Source organism: Thamnophis sirtalis, unplaced genomic scaffold (genome assembly GCF_051295495.1).
Source record: "Thamnophis sirtalis isolate CommonGarterSnake01/CBP01778 unplaced genomic scaffold, rThaSir2_p1.2 scaffold_2, whole genome shotgun sequence".
Lineage (NCBI taxonomy): Eukaryota > Metazoa > Chordata > Lepidosauria > Squamata > Natricidae > Thamnophis > Thamnophis sirtalis.
The window spans coordinates 99,921,263-99,943,365 of NW_028261382.1; the positions used below are offsets into that span (position 1 = coordinate 99,921,263).

Below are 22,103 nucleotides of genomic sequence, written 5' to 3' on the forward strand. Positions count from 1 at the left end.
GGTTAACCGAGAGCGCTGAACTTGGGTTGAACACCCCAGTCAAAACAAGCTAAATTACAGGAGCCATTCCTTTTATTGACCCAGTGAGGGGTTGAGTGGCATTTCTCGCCCCTGCCGTCTTCCCACAACTCGAAGTGCAAAAACCTCTTGAAGGCCAATTTTTGAAAGTTGGAAGAGGAGGAGAGAGAAAAAAAAACCACCACCACCACCAACAACAACACAAAATCCATTTTCTGGCAAAGGACGGTACCATTTCCTGCATGCCGGGGGAAAGAAGGGGAGGGATTCAGCCCCAGCAATTTCATCTCAGCACATTTATGTCGAAAGGCCAGAAGGGAAACTGGGAGGCAAAAACAGAAAACACAAGGCAGAAATTCAACCGGGCCGTCTCGGGCGTTGGGAAAGAGCCAGCTGTTTTTAGCACGCTGTTCCGTTTACTCAGAAGAGAGTGAAAACGTGAGTTGCTGTACTTAAGATGGAAACCGGCTTTTCCCCGCCTGGTGCCCACCAGGGGTTTTGGGAGCTCTGGAATGCCTCCCGCTGGCTGGGTATTTTGGAAATCCAAATCCCAAGATGGGGCTAAAAAAAAAAAAAAAAACGAATAATAGCAATAGCCCTTAGACTTATCTACCGCTTCACGGTGCTTTTACAGCCCTCTCTAAGCGGTTTACAGAGTCAGCCTCTTGTCCACAACAATCTGGGTCCTCGTTTTACCCACCTCGGAAGGAGGGAAGGCTGCGTCAACCTTGAGCCGGTCAGGATCGAACTGTTGCAGAATTAGCCTGCAATACTGCATTCTAGCACTGTGCCAACACGAAAGGAAGGAAGGATGGAGAGGGAGGGAGGGCGGGAAATAGCAGTAGCCCTTAGACTTATCTACCGCTTCACACGGTGCTTTTACAGCCCTCTCTAAGCGGTTTACAGAGTCAGCCTCTTGTCCCCCCCCAACCATCTGGGTCCTCATTTTACCCACCTCGGAAGGATGGAAGGCTGAGTCAACCTTGAGCTGGTCAGGATCGAACTGCTAGCAGTCTGCAGGGTTAGCCTGTAATTCTGCATTCTAACCACTGTGCCATCACCTCCCTCCCTCCCTCCCCACTTAGCAATAGAACATAAACTGGGACCTTCCACCATATGTGGTGGGAGTGCCCGAAAGCTAGGGCTTTTTGACACCAGATAAGAAAGTATTTGGAAGAGATGCTAAATCAAAGGAGGCCAGAATTATTTCTACTAGGGATCACAAAAGAAAAACATGGCAAAGGTGGATTACATCTAATGCTGCATATTTTAACAGCGGCAAGACTGGTCTTCGCACAAAAATGGAAAAACAAAGAGACTCTCTCGGAACAAGAAATAATAAATAGGATACTGATGTGCGCAGAAATGGACAGACTGACTCTTGGAGCTTAAAGACAAGGAGGAGATGGAATACCACGAAATCTGGGACAAATAGAAAGGAGGGAAAAAGGTCGGGATAGAAAAACGAGAATGGGAAAAACAAGAATGGGAAAACATGGTATTAAGATTGTGTGATAGGTAGGAATTGGATATGTATTTGGACGGTTAGTAATTCTTTAAAGGAAGGGATTAATGGACAGGTAATCTGACCGACTACACCTACCTATGTAATGTATATAAAATGTAATTGTTGTACGATCTAATCACCGTATGGAAATGTTTATGCCAGAAATGTCGCACTATGTCCAATGTTTTTAATGTTTAATTAAAAACTTTTTATTAAAAACAACAACAACAATGAGCCACAGCCACCGTCGGACACCAAGGACAGTCTGGCTGAAAATACCAACAGGCCTTCTACGTTGGTGTCCCCTGGTCGGGATCCTCAAGGTAACGTCTTTACGCTCTCTTCGTCCTCCGACTGTTCTTCCTTCTCCTTTTTGGAACTGAAGAGAAAGGAATTAAGGACATTAATGGAGTCATTGGGAACGCTCCCCGTCTCCTTCTCCCCAACACCAGCGGGAAAATCTCCCAATCTCAAAGCGTCTTTTCAGCTTGGGAGCGCTTGGTGTTCCCCGAGCTTGGTTGTTATTCTTGAAGACATTTCATGACCCAACTAGGTAACGTCAACAGTGTTAGATGAGAGTGGAGTGTGCTCTCATTCGTATATGCTGGTGGCTTGCCCTGTCAGTAGGGGGGGGGGGGAATGTTTCTTGGTGGTTCCTTGGTTAGGCTGTTGGTCTAGTTAATCTTGGTAATCTCTGCTTATTTGGGGGCTGACCACCCCCCACCAACACTGCCGGGCAAGCTGCTGCATATAAACAGGAAGCAACCCCCCACTCCCTTCTAGCACTGATGATGTTACCCAGTTGGGTCATGAAATGTCTACAAGAAAACTACCAAGCTCAGAGAGCACCGAGGAGCCCATACTCATCATTTCCTCCTCCTCCTCCTCTCAAACCCCTTTCCCTTCTACCACCGATTATATTACCTAGTTTGAATAATGAAACATCTGCAAGAAAGCAACCAAGCTCAGAGAGCACCAAGGACCCCACAGTCTTCCTCCTCCCCCTCCTCAACCCCACTCCGTCCTCTTCTTCTTCCTCCTCCTCCTCCTCCTCTCCACAAACCCCTCTCCCTTCTAGTACTGATGATGTTACCAAGTTGGATCATGAAACGTCTGCAAGAAAACTACCAAGCTCAGAGACCACCAAGGACCCCACAGTCCTCCTCCTCCTCTTCCTCCCCCTCCTCCTCTTCCTCTCTGCTAACCCCATTCCCTTCTGGCATTGCTATTCTATTCTATTCTATTCTATTCTATTTTCTATTCTATTTTCTATTCTATTTTCTATTCTATTCTATTCTATTTTCTATTCTATTCTATTCTATTTTCTATTCTATTTTCTATTCTATTTTCTATTCTATTTTCTATTATATTTTCTATTCTATTTTCTATTATATTTTCTATTCTATTTTCTATTATATTTTCTATTCTATTTTCTATTATATTTTCTATTCTATTCTATTCTATTTTCTATTATATTTTCTATTGTATTTTCTATTCTATTCTATTCTATTCTATTTTCTATTCTACTGACTGGGGAATGCTGGCTGGGGAATTCTGGGAGTTGAAGCCCAGACATCTTCAAGTGGCCAAGGTTGAGAAACACTGAATTAAAGGCAGAAACTGCTGAGAGGGGGCCAAACAGAAGGGGCCAAATTAGCTTTTTCAGAGAGGTCATTTTAAATGTAAAAAAAAAGGGCAATGTCTCCTTTGAACTTTTGGAGAATATATGGAGAGGCCAGGTTGATTTCTTGGCCAAAAAACCCCCCAAATAAACAATAAAAATACCCCTGAACAATTTGGCTCGTCTAAATCCCAGGAATTTTTAGCACACATTTTTTCCCCCCTCTGGTTTGCGTGAAATAATTCTAAACTGGACAGGAGGTTTACTACCCCTCATCTTCCTGGTCCCTGAAATTTTTAAAAAAAAGATGGAAAGAAGAGAGGAGGGGGGGGGAAGTTACACCTTTCAAAATGGGGCAGGCGTTTATCTACAACGAGGATCAACGAAAACAAACAGGGAGGGAGAAACTTGTCTTCTTGATATATTACCTCTGTGATGATTTGGCCTTCGGCTTGTGTGGACTAGATAAGGACTCTTTCTGAGAAAGGAGAGAAAAAAAAATTGCTGTTAAAAACTTCCCCAGTTTTAAACTGTCCTTTTGCAAGGGGGGGGGCAGTGCAAAATTTACGGGGGTTCTGGGAGGTCCCTGATGCGAACCCCACTCCTTTTAGCACTGTTTTTGTTGGGTAATGAAACGTCTGCAGGAAAACCACCAAGCTCAGAGAGCACCAAGGACCCCACAGTCCTCCTCCTCCTCTTCCCCCTCCTCAACCCCACTCCCTTGTAGCACTGATGATGTTGCCTAATGGGGTAATGAAACGTCTGCAGGAAAACCACCAAGCTCAGAGAGCACCAAGGACCCCACAGTCCTCCTCCTCTTCCTCCTCTTCCTCTTCCCCCTCTTCCTCCTCAACCCCAATCCTTTCTAGCACTGATGATGTTACCTAATGGGGTAATGAAATGTCTGCAAGAAAAACACCAAGCTCAGAGAGCACCAAGGATCCCACAGAGTAGTTCTTCTTCTTCTTCTTCTTCTTCTTCTTCTTCTTCTTCTTCTTCTTCTTCTTCTTCTTCTTCTTCTTCTTCTTCTTCTTCTTCTTCTTCTTCTTCTTCCTCCTCCTCCTCCTCCTCCTCCTCCCCTCTTCCTCCTCTCCTTCAACCTCCCTCCCTTCTAGCACTGATGATGTTACCTAGTTGGGTAATGAAACATCTCCAAGAAAACCACCAAGCTCAGAGAGCATCAAGGACCCCACAGTTCTCCCCCTCCTCTTCCCCCTCTTCCTCCTCAACCCCAATCCTTTCTAGCACTGATGATGTTACCTAGTTGGGTAATGAAACATCTCCAAGAAAACCACCAAGCTCAGAGAGCACCAAGGACCCCACAGTCCTCCCGCTCCTCTTCCCCCTCCTCTTCCTCTTCCTCTTCCCCCTCCCCCTCCCCTTCAACCCCCCCTCCCTTCTAGCACTGATGATGTTACCTAGTTGGGTCATGAAACGTCTGCAAGAAAACCACCAAGCTCAGAGAGCACCAAGGACCCCAAAGTTGTTGTTGTTGTCATCATCCTCCTCTTCCCCCTCTTCCCCCTCCTCCTCCTGCCCTTCAGCCCCCCTCCCTTCTAGCACTGATGCTGTTACCCAGTTGGGTCATGAAACATCTCCAAGAAAACCACCACATTCAGAGAGCACCAAGGATCCCACGATTCAGCCTCGAGCTACAGATATTCTCTCGTGGATTACTCCCATGGGTTTGAATTTTGCAATAGGATCGACAGCTTTAAATACACGACACCATTGGCAGGCTGGACAAGAAGAACACACAAAGCAAAACACTCACAAAAAATGCCAAGGAATTGTCCCGCGAGTTGAAAAAAAACAAAATAAAAGTCAGAAATGCAGGAAGAACCCGGGTGAAACCGATTCAAAACTGGAAGGAGGAGAAAACGGGACAGAAAGGTCCTTGACAGATTCCAGCCAATTGAGCTAAACGTGCACTAAGGATCTTCTTTCCAGCTCCATATAATTAAGGCAGCTTCTCCCCACCAATCATCTCCTTTAAATAACTCTCCCCAGCCCTCCCTCTTCGCAAAGCTTTCCGCAGAAAGCAGAACCATCTCAACTCATGCCAGGCTTCTGGCATCTTTTCCAGTTTTATGGAGGACTGAATTACAGCCTGGCTAGTAAACCGGGTAAATTTCAATAGGGTTATTGGCGCAGTTCCTTCTTTGGTGTTGCGTGCTGCAGCTGGCAGGAGGGAAGAAACGAGAAAGGAAAGCTGAGCATGGAAGCAATGCTTGGTTTTCGGGAGAGGAGGGTATGTCTTGCTTCTCCAAAAAGCAAGTCCTGGACCTGACAAAACCATTCACCTTCAGCACAGGCCTCATAAACAGTCTCTCAAAGGTGAATTTTTGACCACAGAGCTTATCTGTCTTGGAAAGCTGCCATGTAAATGTTTTCCAAATGTGGTGCTGTGCAAGGAAAGACTTGGCACAGAGTCTCTGAGATTCACAGACAGATCTTCACACTCCTGAAATGAATCTAGCCGAACAAACAAATTGTTTCCTGCAAAAGCCCCCTCCCCTTTCGCTCCCCTTTTGTTTCCTATGGGAGGGGCCATTCACCATCCACCTGTGGCCTTACTCCCAAGTCCACCCCAGTTCTTTAGCCGTTCCCTTCGTCTGGCAACTCTGCACATGCGCACACTGGGAACAGGCTCCAGCTGTTCTTCTGCCCCACTGATGTCTGACTCTGAAGGCAGCTGATAGCTGTCAGACGGCCCTGGCCCCCTCTCTGCCTCTGACACAGAGCCCTCCTCAGAGCCTTCCCCAGACTCCAGGACTGGCCCAGGTTCCTCCCCAACCTCCTCACTGTCCGAATCTGCTGCCAGCTCCACTGACCGCTGGCGGGCCGCAACAGGAGGTTCGGACAATTTAAAAAGCCATCTTACCGATATTCTCTCTTCCCTTTGTTTTTTCAGTAATGCAATGATGTCTTCTCTCTTTTTAGCCTGTGAAGAGAGATTTTTTTGCAACGGTGAGAAGGAAGGAAGTGGACTGGTTAATTCCAGAGACTGGCTGCTTGAAGAGGTGTGGACGAGAGGTGGGTTCCTACCAGTTTGCCCCGGTTCGGCTGAGCAGATAGTAACTCGGCCGGACACGCGCCCGAACCAGTTCTATGCTTGGGGCTGCCATCTCGATTTTCTGTTCTGCACACGCGCAGAACAATCTTCATGTGAAAAATGTAATTTTTTTTCTTTTCCAATGTTGTGCGCATACGCATACTTTTTAAGGTGCAAATGAGCACATGCGCAGAGTGAATAAAAAAATGTTTGCACGCCGAACTGGTAGTAATGCCGGCAGGAAACCACCCCTGGTGTAGACATACTGGCTGGGGAATTCTGGGAGTTGAAGTGCACACATCTTCAAGCGAACAAGTTTGGGAAATACCGTGTCACACCTGCCCTGACTTGGGTCCTTAGGAAAGAGAAACCCTTGATTCCATGTGTGTAAAAGGTATACTTTCAATAGAAGCCAAGTGGCGACAGTACAGCAAAGCCAGAACTAGAAGTTCACGCACAAAGTTTCCCCAGTTAACTGTCCTTTCCCGTTCTTCCTCTTATCTTCCTATTGTCCAGTCACATTCGAAGGAATTGTTTTGGTAATGTTCCCTGCATCGGCAGGTTAGATGGTAAACCGTTGCATTCCCCTCCCAGGTCTCTGGCCTTGGGACGATGAGGCGACGTCCCAGGAAGGCACGGTGAGTAGTTTCGGTTTCCCTTTCCCAGCAACTCCCTCTGGCCTCTAGCAAAGCAAGGCTGAAGCTCAGGATGGCAGTTTTGACATACGATCTGGAGCCCCTAGAGAGTGGCTGTCTGGGGTATTCTGGGAATTGAAGTCCACTTATCTTCAGGGGGCCAAGGCTGAGAAGCAGAGCTGAGATTTGCACAACCAACAGTTGAATGTAACCACTCCTGCACCCTAGTATAACCAACACGTGAGGCTTACTTCATCAGACTCCAAAGAGGATCAACGTCCTTCAAAGGTTAGAATAGAATAGAATAGAATAGCAGAGTTGGAAGGGACCTTGGAGGTCTTCTAGTCCAACACTCTGCTTAGGCAGGAAACCCTACACCACTTCAGACAAAGGGTGATCCAAAAACTTCCAGCGTTGGAGCATCTACTTCTGGTGGCAAATGGTTCCACTAACCAATTGTTCTCCCTGTCAGGAAGTTTCTCCTTAGTTCTAAGTTGCTTCTCTTCTTGATTAGTTTCCACCCATTGCTTCTCGTCCTGCCTGCAGGTGCTTTGGAGAATAATCAGCTGAGTAATCTCCTACAGATTCCAAATGTATAAATCTGGTTATGAATCTGGATTCATATTAAACTCAACTGAGGGGAGGGGAAGTGAGCTGCGTGGAAGCTGACTAGGGCTTCAGTCCTAGGAAAGAAGGATACTTGGATACTTGGCCACCACCGCAAGTAAGGCCGGATTTAGATGAAAAGAGGCCCTAGGCTATTCCACTTATGAGGCCCTTTCACCTCCCATTTTTAAGTTACATGAGAGACAATAAAATACATCATTACTGTGATCTGTATCAATATATATCAATATATATAGCTGGCCTCCCGACGGAGGGCGGCTCTGCTCTGCGGCAAAGGCAGCGAGGCCAGCCGCCAACCCCTGCTGCGCTCAGCTGCCCGGCTCGGCCCCCTCGCCCTCACCTGCCTGGCCGCTGGTGGGCTCCGCGTCGACGGGGCGGCTACTGGGAGCAGCCGCGCCTCTCGCCCGACCGCTGGTGCCGGGAACGTGGGCGGGCTCCCCAACTGCCACGGCGCTGGAACGATCTTAACCAATACCTTTTTATGTTTGTTTATTAGTCACGTGCGTAGAATTTCTCCTTGTTTTCGGTTCAGTGTTTTAGTGTTCACTGTTTTTAGAATAGTGTAATTTTAATTTTGCTAACAGTTTGAATGTAGGCCCCTCTTGATCTCGAGGCCCTAGGCTGAAGCCTAGTTAGCCTATAGGGAAATCCGGCCCTGGATTGCAAACTTTGCTTTCAAACTAGTGGATGAAATATGCAATCCTATTTCTTTGAGCAGAATTATTGAAGAGAAACTGCGGCAGGGTTTGAGGGACCAGTCTCCCTTCTCCAGATAATCCCATTTCCCTGAGCCAGGTCTAATGGATCGAATCCATTAGGGGGTTATTAATTGCCATGAATACGAATGCCAGTTTGCCGGCAGCCACTGCAAAGCTCAGCACATTTCGGCTTTGGCTAGGGACCGGCTGCCTCTGGCTCCATTCCCACGCTTACTCGGCAAAGCTTCCCCTCTTTTAACAAGTGTGTGTGTGTGTGTCTGTGTGTGTAAAGAAAGTCCTTTAAGACAGTATTAACGTAGCTCTTAACTTTTGCAAACTGCGGTAACACGATGTGGATTAGCCGGAGAACCGCGCTATTTATTCCTATCGATCGGCCGTAATGATTTATTTATGCGGCGGTCAGCCAAGAGGCCAAAGATGTTGGGTTCCACACTGGACCTCAGGAGTTAATTAACCGAGAGCTAATGGGTTTGTCCACAAGAGTCCGTAGACCTGGGGTTGGTTTCCCGTCATAGTCTGCAGCATTCTTGATCTAGGATGACGGTCCAACAAGACCAGAAATGACCCAAACGCTGTTTCCGGAAGAGATGCTCACTCTTGTGGTCAGCGGAGCCGACAGCAGATTCGGACAGTGAGGAGGTTGGGGAGGAAGATGGGCCAGTCCTGGAGTCTGGGGAAGGCTCTGAGGAGGGCTCAGTGTCGGAGGCAGGGAGGGGGCCAGAGCAGAGGTGGCCTCGGTCCGATTGGACCAAATAGGTAGTAACTCGGCCGGACATGTGAATGTACTGGTTCTATCGGTATAGGGTTTCCTGCCTAGGCAGGGTGTTGGACTAGAAGACCTCCAAGGTCCCTTCCAACTCTGCTATTGTATTGTATTGTATCCTCGGATACGCCATTTTGATTTTCTGCTCTGCACACGCGCAGAACAATCTTTGTTGAAAAAAAATGTAATTTCCCCCCTTTTTAAATGTTGTGCCCATGCACAGACCTTTTTTTTTAGTGCAAATGTGCACACACGTGGTGCTCCACCAGTCTATGATCCAGCACTGTAAAAACATTTTTCCTCCCTTTTTCTCGCAGGGTATTGCTGGCACCGGCCCTGTGGAAGCCATGAGAATTCTATTGTCCTTTTATGTTTCTGGCCTGAATGGCTGACAATTTTTTTCCTTTCTCTCGGATTCGCAATCTAATCATCTCAGCTCCTTTCTGAAGGGGATAATCAAGCGGAGAGCTCCTTAGAAGATGGGAAAGCTTCTGCTGTTTTTCAGAGCACAGAATGGCCCCGGCAGCTTTCTCCCCTGTTTCAAAATATCGACTTGCCTCCTGTTCCGACCCAGCTCCCCAAGCCCTTTGTAGTTGAATCAGTGATTCCTTTAATTAGGAGCGCCTAATTAAAGTTTCTCTCTCATCGCAGACTAACATGTCTGTCCGTCAGGGAGATGGATAGTTAGCAATAGCAATAGCAATAGCAGTTAGACTTATATACCGCTTCATAGGGCTTTCAGCCCTCTCTAAGCGGTTTACAGAGTCAGCATATCGGCCCCCAACAACAATCCGGGTCCTCATTTCACCCACCTCGGAAGGATGGAAGGCTGAGTCAACCTTTGATCCGGTGAGATTAGAACCGGTGAACTGCAGATAACAGTCAGCTGAAGTGGCCTGCAGTACTGCACCCTAACCACTGAGCCACCTCGGCTCTTCCATTCATCCATTCATCTCCGCCCCCTGTCTTTTATACCCAGAGCTAGGAGGGGCTTCGCTAGCAGGGGTGGCTCTTCTGTCCCGAGGATCAGCCCATAGATTTCCACTGCTCTCCTCTCCTCTTCCTTTCGCACATCTGTACCTAAGACACTGGGCCCAGCTGTTCCTCCTGTTCCTCATCAGGCACCTCCAGACCTGGGAGCTGTTGACTCTCCATCTGAGGGCTGACGGATGGCCCAGGCTCTCTCTCTCTCTCTGTCTCTCTCTCTCTCTCTCTCTCTCTCTGTCTCTCTCTCTCTGTCTCTCTTTGTCTCTCTGTCTCTGTCTCTCTCTGTCTCTCTCTGTCTCTGTCTCTCTCTGTCTCTGTCTTTCTCTGTCTCTCTCTCTGTCTCTCTCTCTCTCTCTGTCTTTCTCTCTCTGTCTCTCTCTCTCTCTCTCTCTGTCTCTCTCTGTCTCTGTCTCTCTCTCTCTGTCTCTCTCTGTCTCTGTCTTTCTCTCTCTGTCTCTGTCTTTCTCTGTCTCTGTCTCTCTTTGTCTCTCTCTCTCTGTCTCTCTCTGTCTCTCTCTGTCTCTCTGTCTCTCTCTGTCTCTCTCTGTCTCTCTCTCTGTCTCTCTCTGTCTCTGTCTCTCTCTCTCTGTCTCTCTCTGTCTCTGTCTTTCTCTGTCTCTGTCTCTCTTTGTCTCTGTCTCTCTGTCTCTCTGTCTCTCTCTGTCTCTCTCTGTCTGTCTCTGTCTCTCTGTCTCTCTCTCTCTCCCCTCCATTCCCTTTTCCCCGTTGGAACTCCCAGGTTACCCTAACTCCGATGCTTCCTCCTCCTCTGATTCGGCTGTTGGAGGGGCTGGTAGCCACAGGCTACAGCAATACCAGCCCTATTAATTCCATTGTACGATGTGCAATGACAATCTAAACTAAACTAAACTAAACTAAACTAAACTAAACTAAACTAAAACTAAAACTAAAACTAAAACTAAAACAAACTAAAACTAAAACTAAAACTAAAACTAAAACTAAAACAAACTAAAACTAAAACTAAAACTAAAACTAAAACTAAAACTAAAACTAAAACTAAAACTAAAACTAAAACTAAAACTAAAACTAAAACTAAAACTAAAACTAAAACTAAACCAAACTAAACTAAACTGAAGCAGTAGAATTCGCTCACCTTCTCCAGGTAGTGTTCTTTCCACTCATCTTTCTCCGTCTCCGGTTGCCTATCTTCTTCTCGTTCTAAACAATCATTTTCAAAGACATCGCTTAAAATTCATTTTAAAAATAAATCATCTTTCATCATTTTTTCAGGCAGAATGACTCCAACCCTGGATGTGAGATTTGTAGCCAGGGAGTGTTTATGGCAGCCCAAAATGAGAAGGGCTTTGGAAAAAGGCACCCTTTTTTTGGTGGGTTGTTGGTTAGTCCGAAAAGGTGCTACCGGATTCCTGGTTTTCTGGAGTAACCCTTGTTTTTATTTTTACTACAGTAAACAAAGATATCAAAGGACATTTGGATGCACAGCTTAGCCCAACGAAAGAACAAGGAGGGCAGCTAAAAGGAAGAACAGGGTTCTGCAAAAAGTCAGGTTTTTCATTTTTGGTCCTCTTTTTTTAAAAACAAAAACAAAAATACTTTATTGTTAAAAATAAAAGTTGGACATGGTGCAACCATCCTGGTGTTATCTCCGCCATACAAAAACTAAAGTAAACAATAATATCTTATGCATTCCACATACATTACTAATTATATGCATATACTTAACCCCTTATACATGTTGCATTTACATCATATAATACATATATTACTTCTTTCGATCTTTACATCCTTGTTCTTTTCTGTTCCGACTTCTAAAATCTATTCCAAATCTCATAGTATTCTGTCTCTCCTTTGCTTTTATAATTCCAGCGTTAGTCTATCACAGTGGTTCCCAAACTTGGCAACTTTAAGACTTGTGGACTTCAACTCCCAGAATTCCCAAGTTAAAGTCCACAGGTCCTTAAAGGTGCCGTATCTGCTCACCCAAGTTACAACATATAGGAAACTCAGGTGTGGAAAGATACCGGAGAGAAATGTCTCCCTCCTTCGTGTTCTTGCAATAAAAATAAGTGTATTTGTTTTTTTTCAAATAATGCCGATTAAAAATGCTGTCCTTTCCATCTGCTGCTTGGGGCAAGATAACCTCCCAGGTCACGCATAGGACTGAATAAATTGATTGGCACCCGACGTGATTGGCATCCCCTGGATTGGCATTCACAGAGCGCCTTTTACAAGGATTTTGAGTGGCTTGGCTGAAAGATTCTATTACGATAAATATCAGGGTGGCCTCCAAAATTTCCATTTGGGTAAAACCGCATACTTACTGTCACTCGCGGAGGATGAAAAGGACGAATGGCTGGCTTTCCCTAAAAAAATAAAAATAAAAATAATATTGCAACGGATTGAAATCCCCGATTGAGATTCTCCTTTGAACATTTATGGGATCTCCCCCCCCCCCCACATTAATTGACAACCTCCGTAGATATTTTGACCGCAGGTGCTAGCCCCCCCCTGCAATGCAGGTTAATTCCTAGGGGGAAATTCTGGGTGGGTGGGTGGGTGTTGAAGGGGCGACCAAGGAAAAGAAACTCCTCCGAGGATGAGCAGGAGGGCCAATCAGAAGAAGTACCCCAAGGCCAGGCAAAGGAAGATTGGACAGCCACTTGTCTGAAATGATATAGGGTTCCCTGCTTGAGCAGGGGGGTGGGCTAGAAGATCTCCAAGGCCCCTTCCACCTCTGTTATCCTTTCTTCCTCCCTCCCTCCCTCCCTTCCTCCTGGAATGACATAGGGTTTCCTGCTTGAGCTGAGGATTGGACCACCAGAAGACCTTCAAGGTCCCTTCCACCTCTGTTATCCTTCCTTCCTTCCTTCTTCCCTCCCTCCATCCCTCCACCGGAAGCTTTTAAGAAGAGATAGGACCATTTGTCTGGAATGGCATAGAGTTTCCTGCTTGAGCAGAGGAATAGACTAGAAGACCTCCAAGGACCTTCCACCTGTTATCCTTCCTTCCTTCCTTCCTTCCTTCCTTCCTTCCTTCCTTCCTTCCTTCCTTCCTTCCTCCTTCCCTCCCTCCCTCCCTCCCTCCCTCTCTCTCTTCTCCATCACCAGAGCCTTTTAAGAAGAGATTGGACCATTGGTCTGAAATGGTAGAGGGTCTCCTACTTGAGCAGAAGGATGGACTGGAAGATCTCCAAGGACCTTCCACCTGTTATTCTTCCTCCCTCCCTCCCTCCCTCCCATCTTCCTCCCTCCCTCCATCTCTTCTCCATCACTGGAGACTTTTAACAAGAGATTGGTCAACCCTTGGTCTGCTTGAACAGGACTAGAAGACCACCAAGGTCCCCTCCACCTGTTATTCATTCTCCCTCCCTCCCTCCCTCTCTTCTCCATCACCGGAGACTTTTAATATTGGCCAACCCTTGGTCTGCAACGCCATAGGGCTTCCTGCTGGAGCAGGGATCGGACTAGAAGACCTCCAAGCCCCCCTCCAGCTCCGTCATTCGGTTCTCCCGTTGAGCTGCCCCGATGCCCAGCGCTGCGTCTCCCGCTGCCCGCTGCCTTCTGCAAAGCTGGGCATCTCCGCTCGGCCGAGGATGAAGCCAAGGGACGGGAGCCCCCCCTACACACACGCCTTTCCCGAAGCCCCGGACGGAGGGTCCCTCCGCCCCCGCCCACCCGTCCCTCCGCCCCGGCTACCGGTCGAGCTCCGTCGCGGGCCGGAGGCGCCGTCGCAAAGCGAGCCGCTGCGGGCGCCCAGCCGGGACTCGAGCGGCGGCTGGAGGGTGACGGAGTTCCAGAAGGACTTGGCCAGCGCTACGTCCTGCTCGCTGGAGCCGGCGAAGGCCATCGGGGAGGCGGCGGGCGAGGGCGCGGGCGCGGGCGGCGAGCTGGCCATGGCCGTCGGCCGCTTCGTCTCCATGGCTCCGCGCGCCGCGGCTCCCGCTGGCCGGCCCGGCCGTTGCTTGGCCCAAGAGGGCGGGGGCGGGCTTCGGAAGGCGCCCGCGGGCGCCGCCGCCTGCAGCCCCCGCTCCCCCGACCGGATTGCCCTGGGGAGGGGAGGGAGCTGCTGGGGGAGGCAGACTCACAGACCCTGGAGGGTTTCAGACAGAGATTGGGCAGCCCCCTGTCTGAAAGGGTAGAGGGTCTCCTGCTTGAACAGGGGGTTGGACTAGAAGACCTCCAAGGTCCCTTCCGTTATCCTTCCTTCCTTCCTTTCGTCCCCATCAACTGGAGGTTTTTAAGAGGAGATTGGGCAGCCACCTGTTTGAAACGGTAGAGGGTCTCCTGCTTGAACAGGGGGTTGGACTAGAAGACCTCCAAGGTCCCTTCCAACTCTGTTATTTTGTTATGCTGTTACAAAGGCTGTTATGCTGTTTTCCTTCCTTCCTTCCTTCCTTCCTTCCTTCCTTCCTTCCTTCCTTCCTTCCTTCCTTCCTTCCTTCCTTCCTTCCTTCCTTCCTTCCTTCTCCATCACTGGAGGTTTTAAAGAGGAGATTGGACAGTCTGAAATGGTAGAGGGGTCTCCTACTTGAGCAGAGGGATGGACTAGAAGACCTCCAAGGTCCCCTTCCAACTCTGTTATCCTTCCTTCCTTCCTTCCTTCCTTCCTTCCTTCCTTCCTTCCTTCCTTCCTTCCTTCATCACTGGAGGTTTTAAAGAGGAGATTGGACAGTCTGAAATGGTAGAGGGTCTCCTACTTGAGCAGAAGGATGGACTAGAAGACCTCCAAGGTCCCCTTCCAACTCTGTTATCCTTCCTTCCTTCCTTCCTTCCTTCCTTCCTTCCTTCCTTCCTTCCTTCCTTCCTTCCTTCCTTCCTTCCTTCCTTCATCACTGGAGGTTTTAAAGAGGAGATTGGACAGTCTGAAATGGTAGAGGGTCTCCTACTTGAGCAGAGGGATGGACTAGAAGACCTCCAAGGTCCCCTTCCAACTCTGTTATCCTTCCTTCCTTCCTTCCTTCCTTCCTTCCTTCCTTCCTTCCTTCCTTCCTTCCTTCCTTCCTTCCTTCCTTCCTTCCTTCCTTCTCCATCACTGGAGGTTTTAAAGAGGAGATTGGACTGTCTGAAATGGTAGAGGGTCTCCTACTTGAGAAGAGGGATGGACTAGAAGACCTCCAAGGTCCCTTCCAACTCTGTTATCCTTCCTTCCTTCCTTCCTTCCTTCCTTCCTTCCTTCCTTTCTTCCTTCTCCATCACTGGAGATTTTAAAGAGGAGATTGGACAGTCTGAAATGGTAGAGGGTCTCCTACTTGAGCAGAGGGATGGACTAGAAGACCTCCAAGACCTTCCAACTCTGTTATCCTTCCTACCTACCTTCCTTCCTTCCTTCCTTCCTTCCTTCCTCCCTCCCTCCCTCCCTCCCTCCCTTCCTTCCTTCCTTCTCCATCACTAGAGCTTTTTAAGAAGAGCTCAAACAACCATTTATCTGAAATGAGAACGAGTTTCCTACTCCAGCATGGGGTTGGGACTAGAAGACCTCTAAAGTCCCTTCCAACTGTTAGTCGATAGTAACAACTAGAAGACCTTGGAGATCTTCTAGTCCAACCCCTTGCCTGAGCAGGGGTACTTCTACCAGGAGGACCCCAGGCAGGGGATTGGGCTAGAACAGTGTTTCTCAACCTTGGCAACTTGAAGATGTCTGGACTTCAACTCCCAGAATTCCCCAGCCAGCGAATGCTGGCTGGGGAATTCTGGGACTTGAAGTCCAGACATCTTCAAGTTGCCAAGGTTGAGAAACACTGGGCTAGAAGATCTAGTCTCTAGTCTCTTCTTGAAAGCCTCCCGTGATGGAGAACCCACAAGGCAAGCTGTTCCATTGGTTGATTGTTCTCACTGTCAGGAAGTTTCTCCTTAGTTCTAAGTTGCTTCTCTCCTTGGTTAGTTTCCATCCATTGCCTCTTCTCCTGCCTTTCAGGTGCTATGGAGGTACGAAGGTATGGTTGACCCTACCTTCTTTGTAGAAACCTAGTCCTTCTTTTCATTCAACTAGACCTACCCAGTTCCTGCAACCGTTCTTCTTCCTATGTTTTAGCCTCCAGTCCCCTAATCCTCTTTGTTGCTCTTCTCTGCACTCTTTCTAGAGTCTCCACATTATTATTATTATTTTTTAATATTGTGGGATTTTGCTTGGCAGAGTTCGTCCGTGATCTCTTGCATCCCAGGTTAGCAGCCTTCTCTCGCCTGTCAACTAAGCAGCCAAGGTGAGTCTTTTGCAACCTTGGTATCTAAGCCAGGTGGACGTCAACTCCCAGAATTCCCCAGCCAAGTATGGAAGCTGCCAAGGTGGAGAAACCTTGCTGGCTGGGGAGTTCTGGGGATTGAAGTCAAGTTCTGGGGATGGAAGAGCCAAGGTGGCGCAGTGGTTAAATGCAGCACTGCAGGCTACTGCTAGATCAGCAGGTCAGCGGTTCAAATCTCACCGGCTCAGGGTTGACTCAGCCTTCCATCCTTCCGAGGTGGGTAAAATGAGGACTCAGATTGTTGGGGGCAATATGCTGACTCTCTGTAAACCGCTTAGAGGGGGCTGAAAGCCCTATGAAGCGGTATATAAGTCTACTGCTATTGCTATTGCTACCTGTCTTCACATGGCTAAGGTTGCGCAACATCGCTCTAGTTCAAGGCTCTCCAACCTCGGCAACTTTAGACTTCAACTCCCAGAAGTCCCCAGCCGCCAGGCTTAGAGTTGCCACGTTTGGAGACCCCTACTCTATTTCCTCTGTAGCAATAGAGAGTGGGAGGCTGAATGTATTCAGGCTTTGTTGTTGTTGTTATTATTTCTTTTATTCAATAAACATGAAACTCAGTCAAGTGATCATTTAAAGATGTGTTGCAAATACCACTGACTGGTGCTAGTGGTTGATACGGATTGCTGCCAGCCTCCTAGGTAGCTTCTTAAAATATATGATGTTCCTAGTAGCACAGATTTTTTGCAGTTCCGCTGGTGTTATTGCAGGAAGCTGCAATTTCTTTACGCGTTTTGTTGGACACGGTACCAAGTGCCCCAATGAAAATGGGTATCACTGTTTGTTCTGACCCCTCCCCCCTCCGTACGGTGAGTCACGCCGACACAAGATTACTGCTAGACAATTTATTCACAGTAAATTAACACACCGACAGGACTTTGGCAGCAACCCAGACTTCCAGAGATAAGAAATACACACGAGAGCTTCTCCAGCTTTAGTATAATAGTTGTGTCCTGCAAACAGCCTCCTCCCAAAGTCTCCTCTTATATACTCTCTTGAGAGGAGCCTAATCACAACCACCTGGCCCCAATTATCTTCTGTATCTCCATAGTTGCTGTTGGCGTGAAATGCCCATCTTTGCCTGGCGTCCGGGACCAACTCCCTTAGCCCCTCCCCACTGCTCCAGGGCCTGACATCAGGGACAAACTCCCTTTGGCTTTCACCGCTGCTCCATGCCTCAGGTGCCTCCTGGTGGCCAACCAGCCTCTCTGGCCTCTGCTTGGAGTCTGAACCCTGTCCAGGGTCCTCCACATCTTTCAGAGCCGACTTAGAGGGTCCCTCGCTATCGGAGTCTGTTTGCAGGTCTGCCCTGGGGTCTTTTTTTGGCCAGAAACCATCGGGTTTTTTTTTTGACCCAACACGTCATAAATGATGGTCACGTGACTTTGGGAACCCTCCAAGTGGCCGTGAATGCGGGCTGGTTGCTGCTCGCTCAAAATGCAATCGTGCGACTGTGGGCTGGGGGGAAGGTGGTCCTTGGAATCTCAAACGCAGGTCGCATGCTCCTTTTTTGGGGAAGGATGTCCATCCAATGGTCGCTAAGTGAGCAGTCATAAACTTAGCAACCATCTGTAAAATATTGTTCCCCTTTCACCTGTCCTCACAAGTTCTAGGAAACCAGATGACAATAGTTCCTTAGAAAAGACGTCAAACCGGAGACTTTTAATGTTGGCATTTATTAGAGAGAGATGTCAGAGGAACAAGAGATGGAGGTGTTGAAGAGAAGACTTGTTATTCCATTCTATACCTTACAATGAGCGTCTCTGCATTTGCGGAACGGCAGAAGACCTGGATCACATCCTGGTTTGATTGTTGCTTGTAGAAGGGGGTGAGAGATAGGTATCCGGGTCCATATAACAAACGAAGGACCCATTGGGACCCCCCCATATCAAAACAACTTCCCTTATGTGCGGCCTGAACTGGAAAATAACATTTAACGCAGCACAGGACGTTAAGCAAAATGGTTCGGTTGAGATCTGCATACATGGGATTGACGGGGGGTAGATTGTAAGGGGTGACACCGAAATATAACTTTATCACATGTTATCTATATCTTAAATTACTGTATTCTATTCCAACTTCATTTTAGGCTGTATTTTATTCCGCTTCTGTTTTAAATCGTATTTTATCCCAATCGCATTTTAAATTGTGTTTCATCAAATTCTCTTTTATGTTGCTTTTATCAAATTTTAGTAATAATTCATTTCTGGAACTTTGCATTTTGATATGGCCCAAGGACTAATCAATAAAGACAATGTCAATGAGAAATCATCTTAAGGTGCATAGAAAACTGTTTATTTTAACCAAACCCCTTTTTCCTAAACATTTTAAAAAATCTTTTCTTCTTTCCATCCGTATAGCCTTAATTTTCGCTGCCTAATGGGGAAAGGAAAGCAGAATTAGTCATTTTTTTCATTAGTCTCCTGTCTTTTGGGCTCATATCAAGTTCCTCTAGGAACTGACCGTCAGCGGAATATTATGGGCTGTCAGCACTTCTTGTCAAACCGTAGCGTTGCCGGTAAATGACCCACATTGATCAAAAAGAAATTTAATTACCACCCATCTGGGCAGGGAACTGCAGTCTAAATGAATGAAAAGTTAATAAATCAGAAGAGGGATTTCCTATTAAGTAAAGTGACTGTTGATGAGGAGTGAGATAAAACTTACCCTTAGGGATGTATCCCTCAAGCCTTTCCAGCTTTCCTTAACCTGGGGTCCTCCAGTTGCTATGTTGGTTAGACAATGTTGAGAAGAGCAGCCTCAAAAGCTTTGGAGAAGGGGTCTCCAACCTTGGCCACTAAGAATTATGGACTTCAACTCCCAGAATTCCTCGGCCAGCAACCTTGGCCACTAAGACTTGTGGACTTCAACTCCCAGAATTCCTCGGCCAGCAACCTTGGCCACTAAGACTTGTGGGCTTCAGCTCCCAGAGTTGAAGTCCAGACATCTTCAAGTTGCCAAGGTTGGAGACCCTTGTGTTAAAAGGACGGCCATAGCTTATTGCAATCCATTCTGACCTCCACCCTCCTCCATCTTTTTTCCACACTTCCTGCATTCCCACCAACCAGGAAAGTGGACATGGTAGCTTTCATACAAAAGAGCCACGCTGTCCCCAGAGCACAGCCCGAGCCTCCGTTTTCTCAAAAAAATTAAACTTGGACAAGCACGAAGCTCCCAAGCTCAGGAAGGATCTAATTCGAGCAGTGTTTCTCAACCTTGGCAACTTGAAGATGTCCGGACTTCAACTCCCAGAATTCCCCAGCCAGCGAATGCAACTTGAAGATGTCTGGACTTCAACTCCCAGAATTCCCCAGCCAGCGAATGCAACTTGAAGATGTCTGGACTTCAACTCCCAGAATTCCCCAGCCAGCGAATGCAACTTGAAGATGTCTGGACTTCAACTCCCAGAATTCCCCAGCCAGCGAATGCTGGCTGGGGAATTCTGGGAGTTGAAGTCCGGACATCTTCAAGTTGCCAGGGTTGAGAAACACTGAATTAGAGCTTCAGGAGTTTGCATGAGATGCTTTTGGGACAGATCCTCCTAGCACACGCAGAGGAAAGTCCAAGTAGCTGTTCACATGGAAATCAGAGTCAATTATTTAAGAATAAGTGGGACAAAGTTTTGGCCTAAGAAGGACTTGGGTTGTCCTGAGGTAAAACTCTGCTGGCTGGGGAATTCTGGGAGTTGAAGTCCACAAGTCTTAATGTTGGAGATCCGTGCTCTGGAGAACCTCAAGATGGGATGAGCTGATCTGCGTGGTACAAAGTTTCTCAACTTTGGAGACTTGAAGGTTGCTGGACTTCAATTCCTAGAATTCCCCAGCCAGCTAGGCTGAGGTCCATCCCTCTTAAAGCCTCTGTGGTTGAAGAACACTTCTCTACACAGGGTGGCTTCTACTCTTCAACCTGTAGACGTCGACTAGTCCATTCAGGAGAACTGCAGGGAGAGGCCACCTTTTCACTTGGCTGTGTTGTTAGCGACTGTTACCTTGGTCAATCAGCTAACTACACTGCCTAGTGACAAGGCGGAGGATCAGGCTTGGGCCTAGCTTCTTTGTCTTTAGAGTTCATCCAGGCTCCCTCGGCGGTTTCCAAACGGATTAAATCTGGATTTTCTGTCTTAATAGACTCATTTCATGCATACCCAGATCAAATCGCAGTCCAATGCGTAGAGGACAAGAGACTACCCTTGAAAAGCGTTCGGAGACTACAGCTAGTCCAGAATGTGGCCGCGCGAGCGATATTGGGTGCACCGAGGTACACCCACGTTACACCTGTCCTCCACGAGCTGCACTGGCTGCCAATTGGTCTCCGGACGCAATTCAAGGTGTTGGTTATCACCTTTAAAGCCCTACATGGCTTAGGGCCAGCGTACCTGCGAGACCGCCTACTGCCACATACCTCCCAACGGCCGGTAAGATCCCACAGATTGGGCCTCCTTCGGATACTGTCAGCCGGACAGTGTCGGCTGGCGGGCCCCCGGAGGAGAGCCTTCTCTGTGGCTGCTCCGACTCTTTGGAATCAGCTACCCTCAGAGATCCGGACCTTGCCCACTCTCATGGCCTTCAGGAAAGCTGTTAAAACCTGGCTGTTCCGGCAGGCCTGGGGCTGTTGACCTCATTGTTGAGGTCCAGCCCCGATTAGAACGAATGCATGTGTTTTGTGAATTTTAAACTATCTTTTTCTTACTTTCTTTTCCTTTCTTTTTTTTTCTTTTTTGAAATCCGCCCGGAGTCCTTTGGGATCGGCCGGCATATAAATTTCATTAAACTTAAACTAACCAATTCTGCTCTAGAGTCTGTTTTCTGAACTTCACCATCTGGTACCATAAGCAGGACCATCACCCAATTCCCCATCAGGGAAGGAGACCCTCCCATGGGCAACTGTTGGAAGGTCTTGTAGGCATGGGACCTGTTCTCCATTTTTGATAGGGCCTTGAGGGCAACACCTGCTCTTCATGCCAGCCTTCCTTTTAGGCCTTGAATGTCAACCAGAAGATCCCACCAGCCCTGCCAGAAATCTGCTGCAAGAGAACCATGAAAATTTCCCCAGCTGTCCTCACGGCGCGGACATCACCAAGCTATGCGGAAGTTGGGCGTGTCTCCACGACTTCTCTGCTCCAGCATTTCCTTTTGACTGGTTGTCTTCCTCGCTGTTGAGTTGGTGACCTCCAACACGGACCAGGAGATCTGAATAAAAGGCGTAATTTCTTGGGCTCCATCTGGAAACCGGCTTCTGGGAAGCTTCCTGGAGATTGAAGAATCCTTCGGATTGTTTTGTTGACAGTGAAGCTAGTGATTGCTGGTGAGACACACAATCAGCTAACTACACTGCCTACAAACCAAGCGTGATTATCTGGAGGAGGCAACCTGGGGGGGGGGGGGAAACCCCCACAGAAACACACACCCAGGGCTCAGCAGTTGTTCCTTTGCAATTCGTGACAGTAAAAATTGTCACATCCCTGGACTTCAACGTCTTGTGATAACAACCTGGCACGTTGATCCCCTTTGTATTTTGAAGTTTCTAGACCTCATGAGTGCCCCAAATAGACTTGAAAGTCTGCAGGCCCTGTCTCATGAGTCTTCAGAAGGTGGGGGACCAGCTGAATACCTCAACTCTTTACTCATTTCTGCAACACAGTAATTGGTTTCAAAAATTTTTGGAAGCTCTTCTGTAGGTGTGGCCTGCTTTCCGGGTCCACCGGTGGAACCTCTTCTAACCGGTTCGGTAGATTTGACGAACCGGTTCTACCGAATAGGTGCGAACTGGTAGGAACCCACCTCGGCTGCAACACTCATTATAAATATGTTTAATATGAAATGCCCACTTAATCAAGCATGCTAGTTTTGCTAAGCATGATCCGTAAAACCACTCTCAAAGGCTCTGCTCTTCCTAAGACACCCCGAAACCCAAGACCAATCTAAACCCCAGTCTAGTCTGTCCTTGAA

At 47.7% G+C, this 22,103-nt stretch overlaps 1 protein-coding gene across 1 annotated transcript; it reads right to left on the bottom strand.

The window, feature by feature from the left end:
- Nucleotides 1-1,705: 1,705 nt before the first annotated feature.
- On the bottom strand, nt 1,706-13,845 carry HOATZ (HOATZ cilia and flagella associated protein). Its single transcript, XM_087703797.1, has 6 exons — nt 13,610-13,845; nt 12,236-12,277; nt 11,047-11,111; nt 6,031-6,090; nt 3,575-3,624; nt 1,706-1,904 (listed from the first exon to the last, which is right to left on the bottom strand). The coding sequence occupies exons 1-6, from the start codon at nt 13,830-13,832 to the stop codon at nt 1,844-1,846; spliced, it is 501 nt and encodes a 166-aa protein (XP_087559923.1). The 5' UTR covers nt 13,833-13,845; the 3' UTR covers nt 1,706-1,843.
- Nucleotides 13,846-22,103: the final 8,258 nt, after the last annotated feature.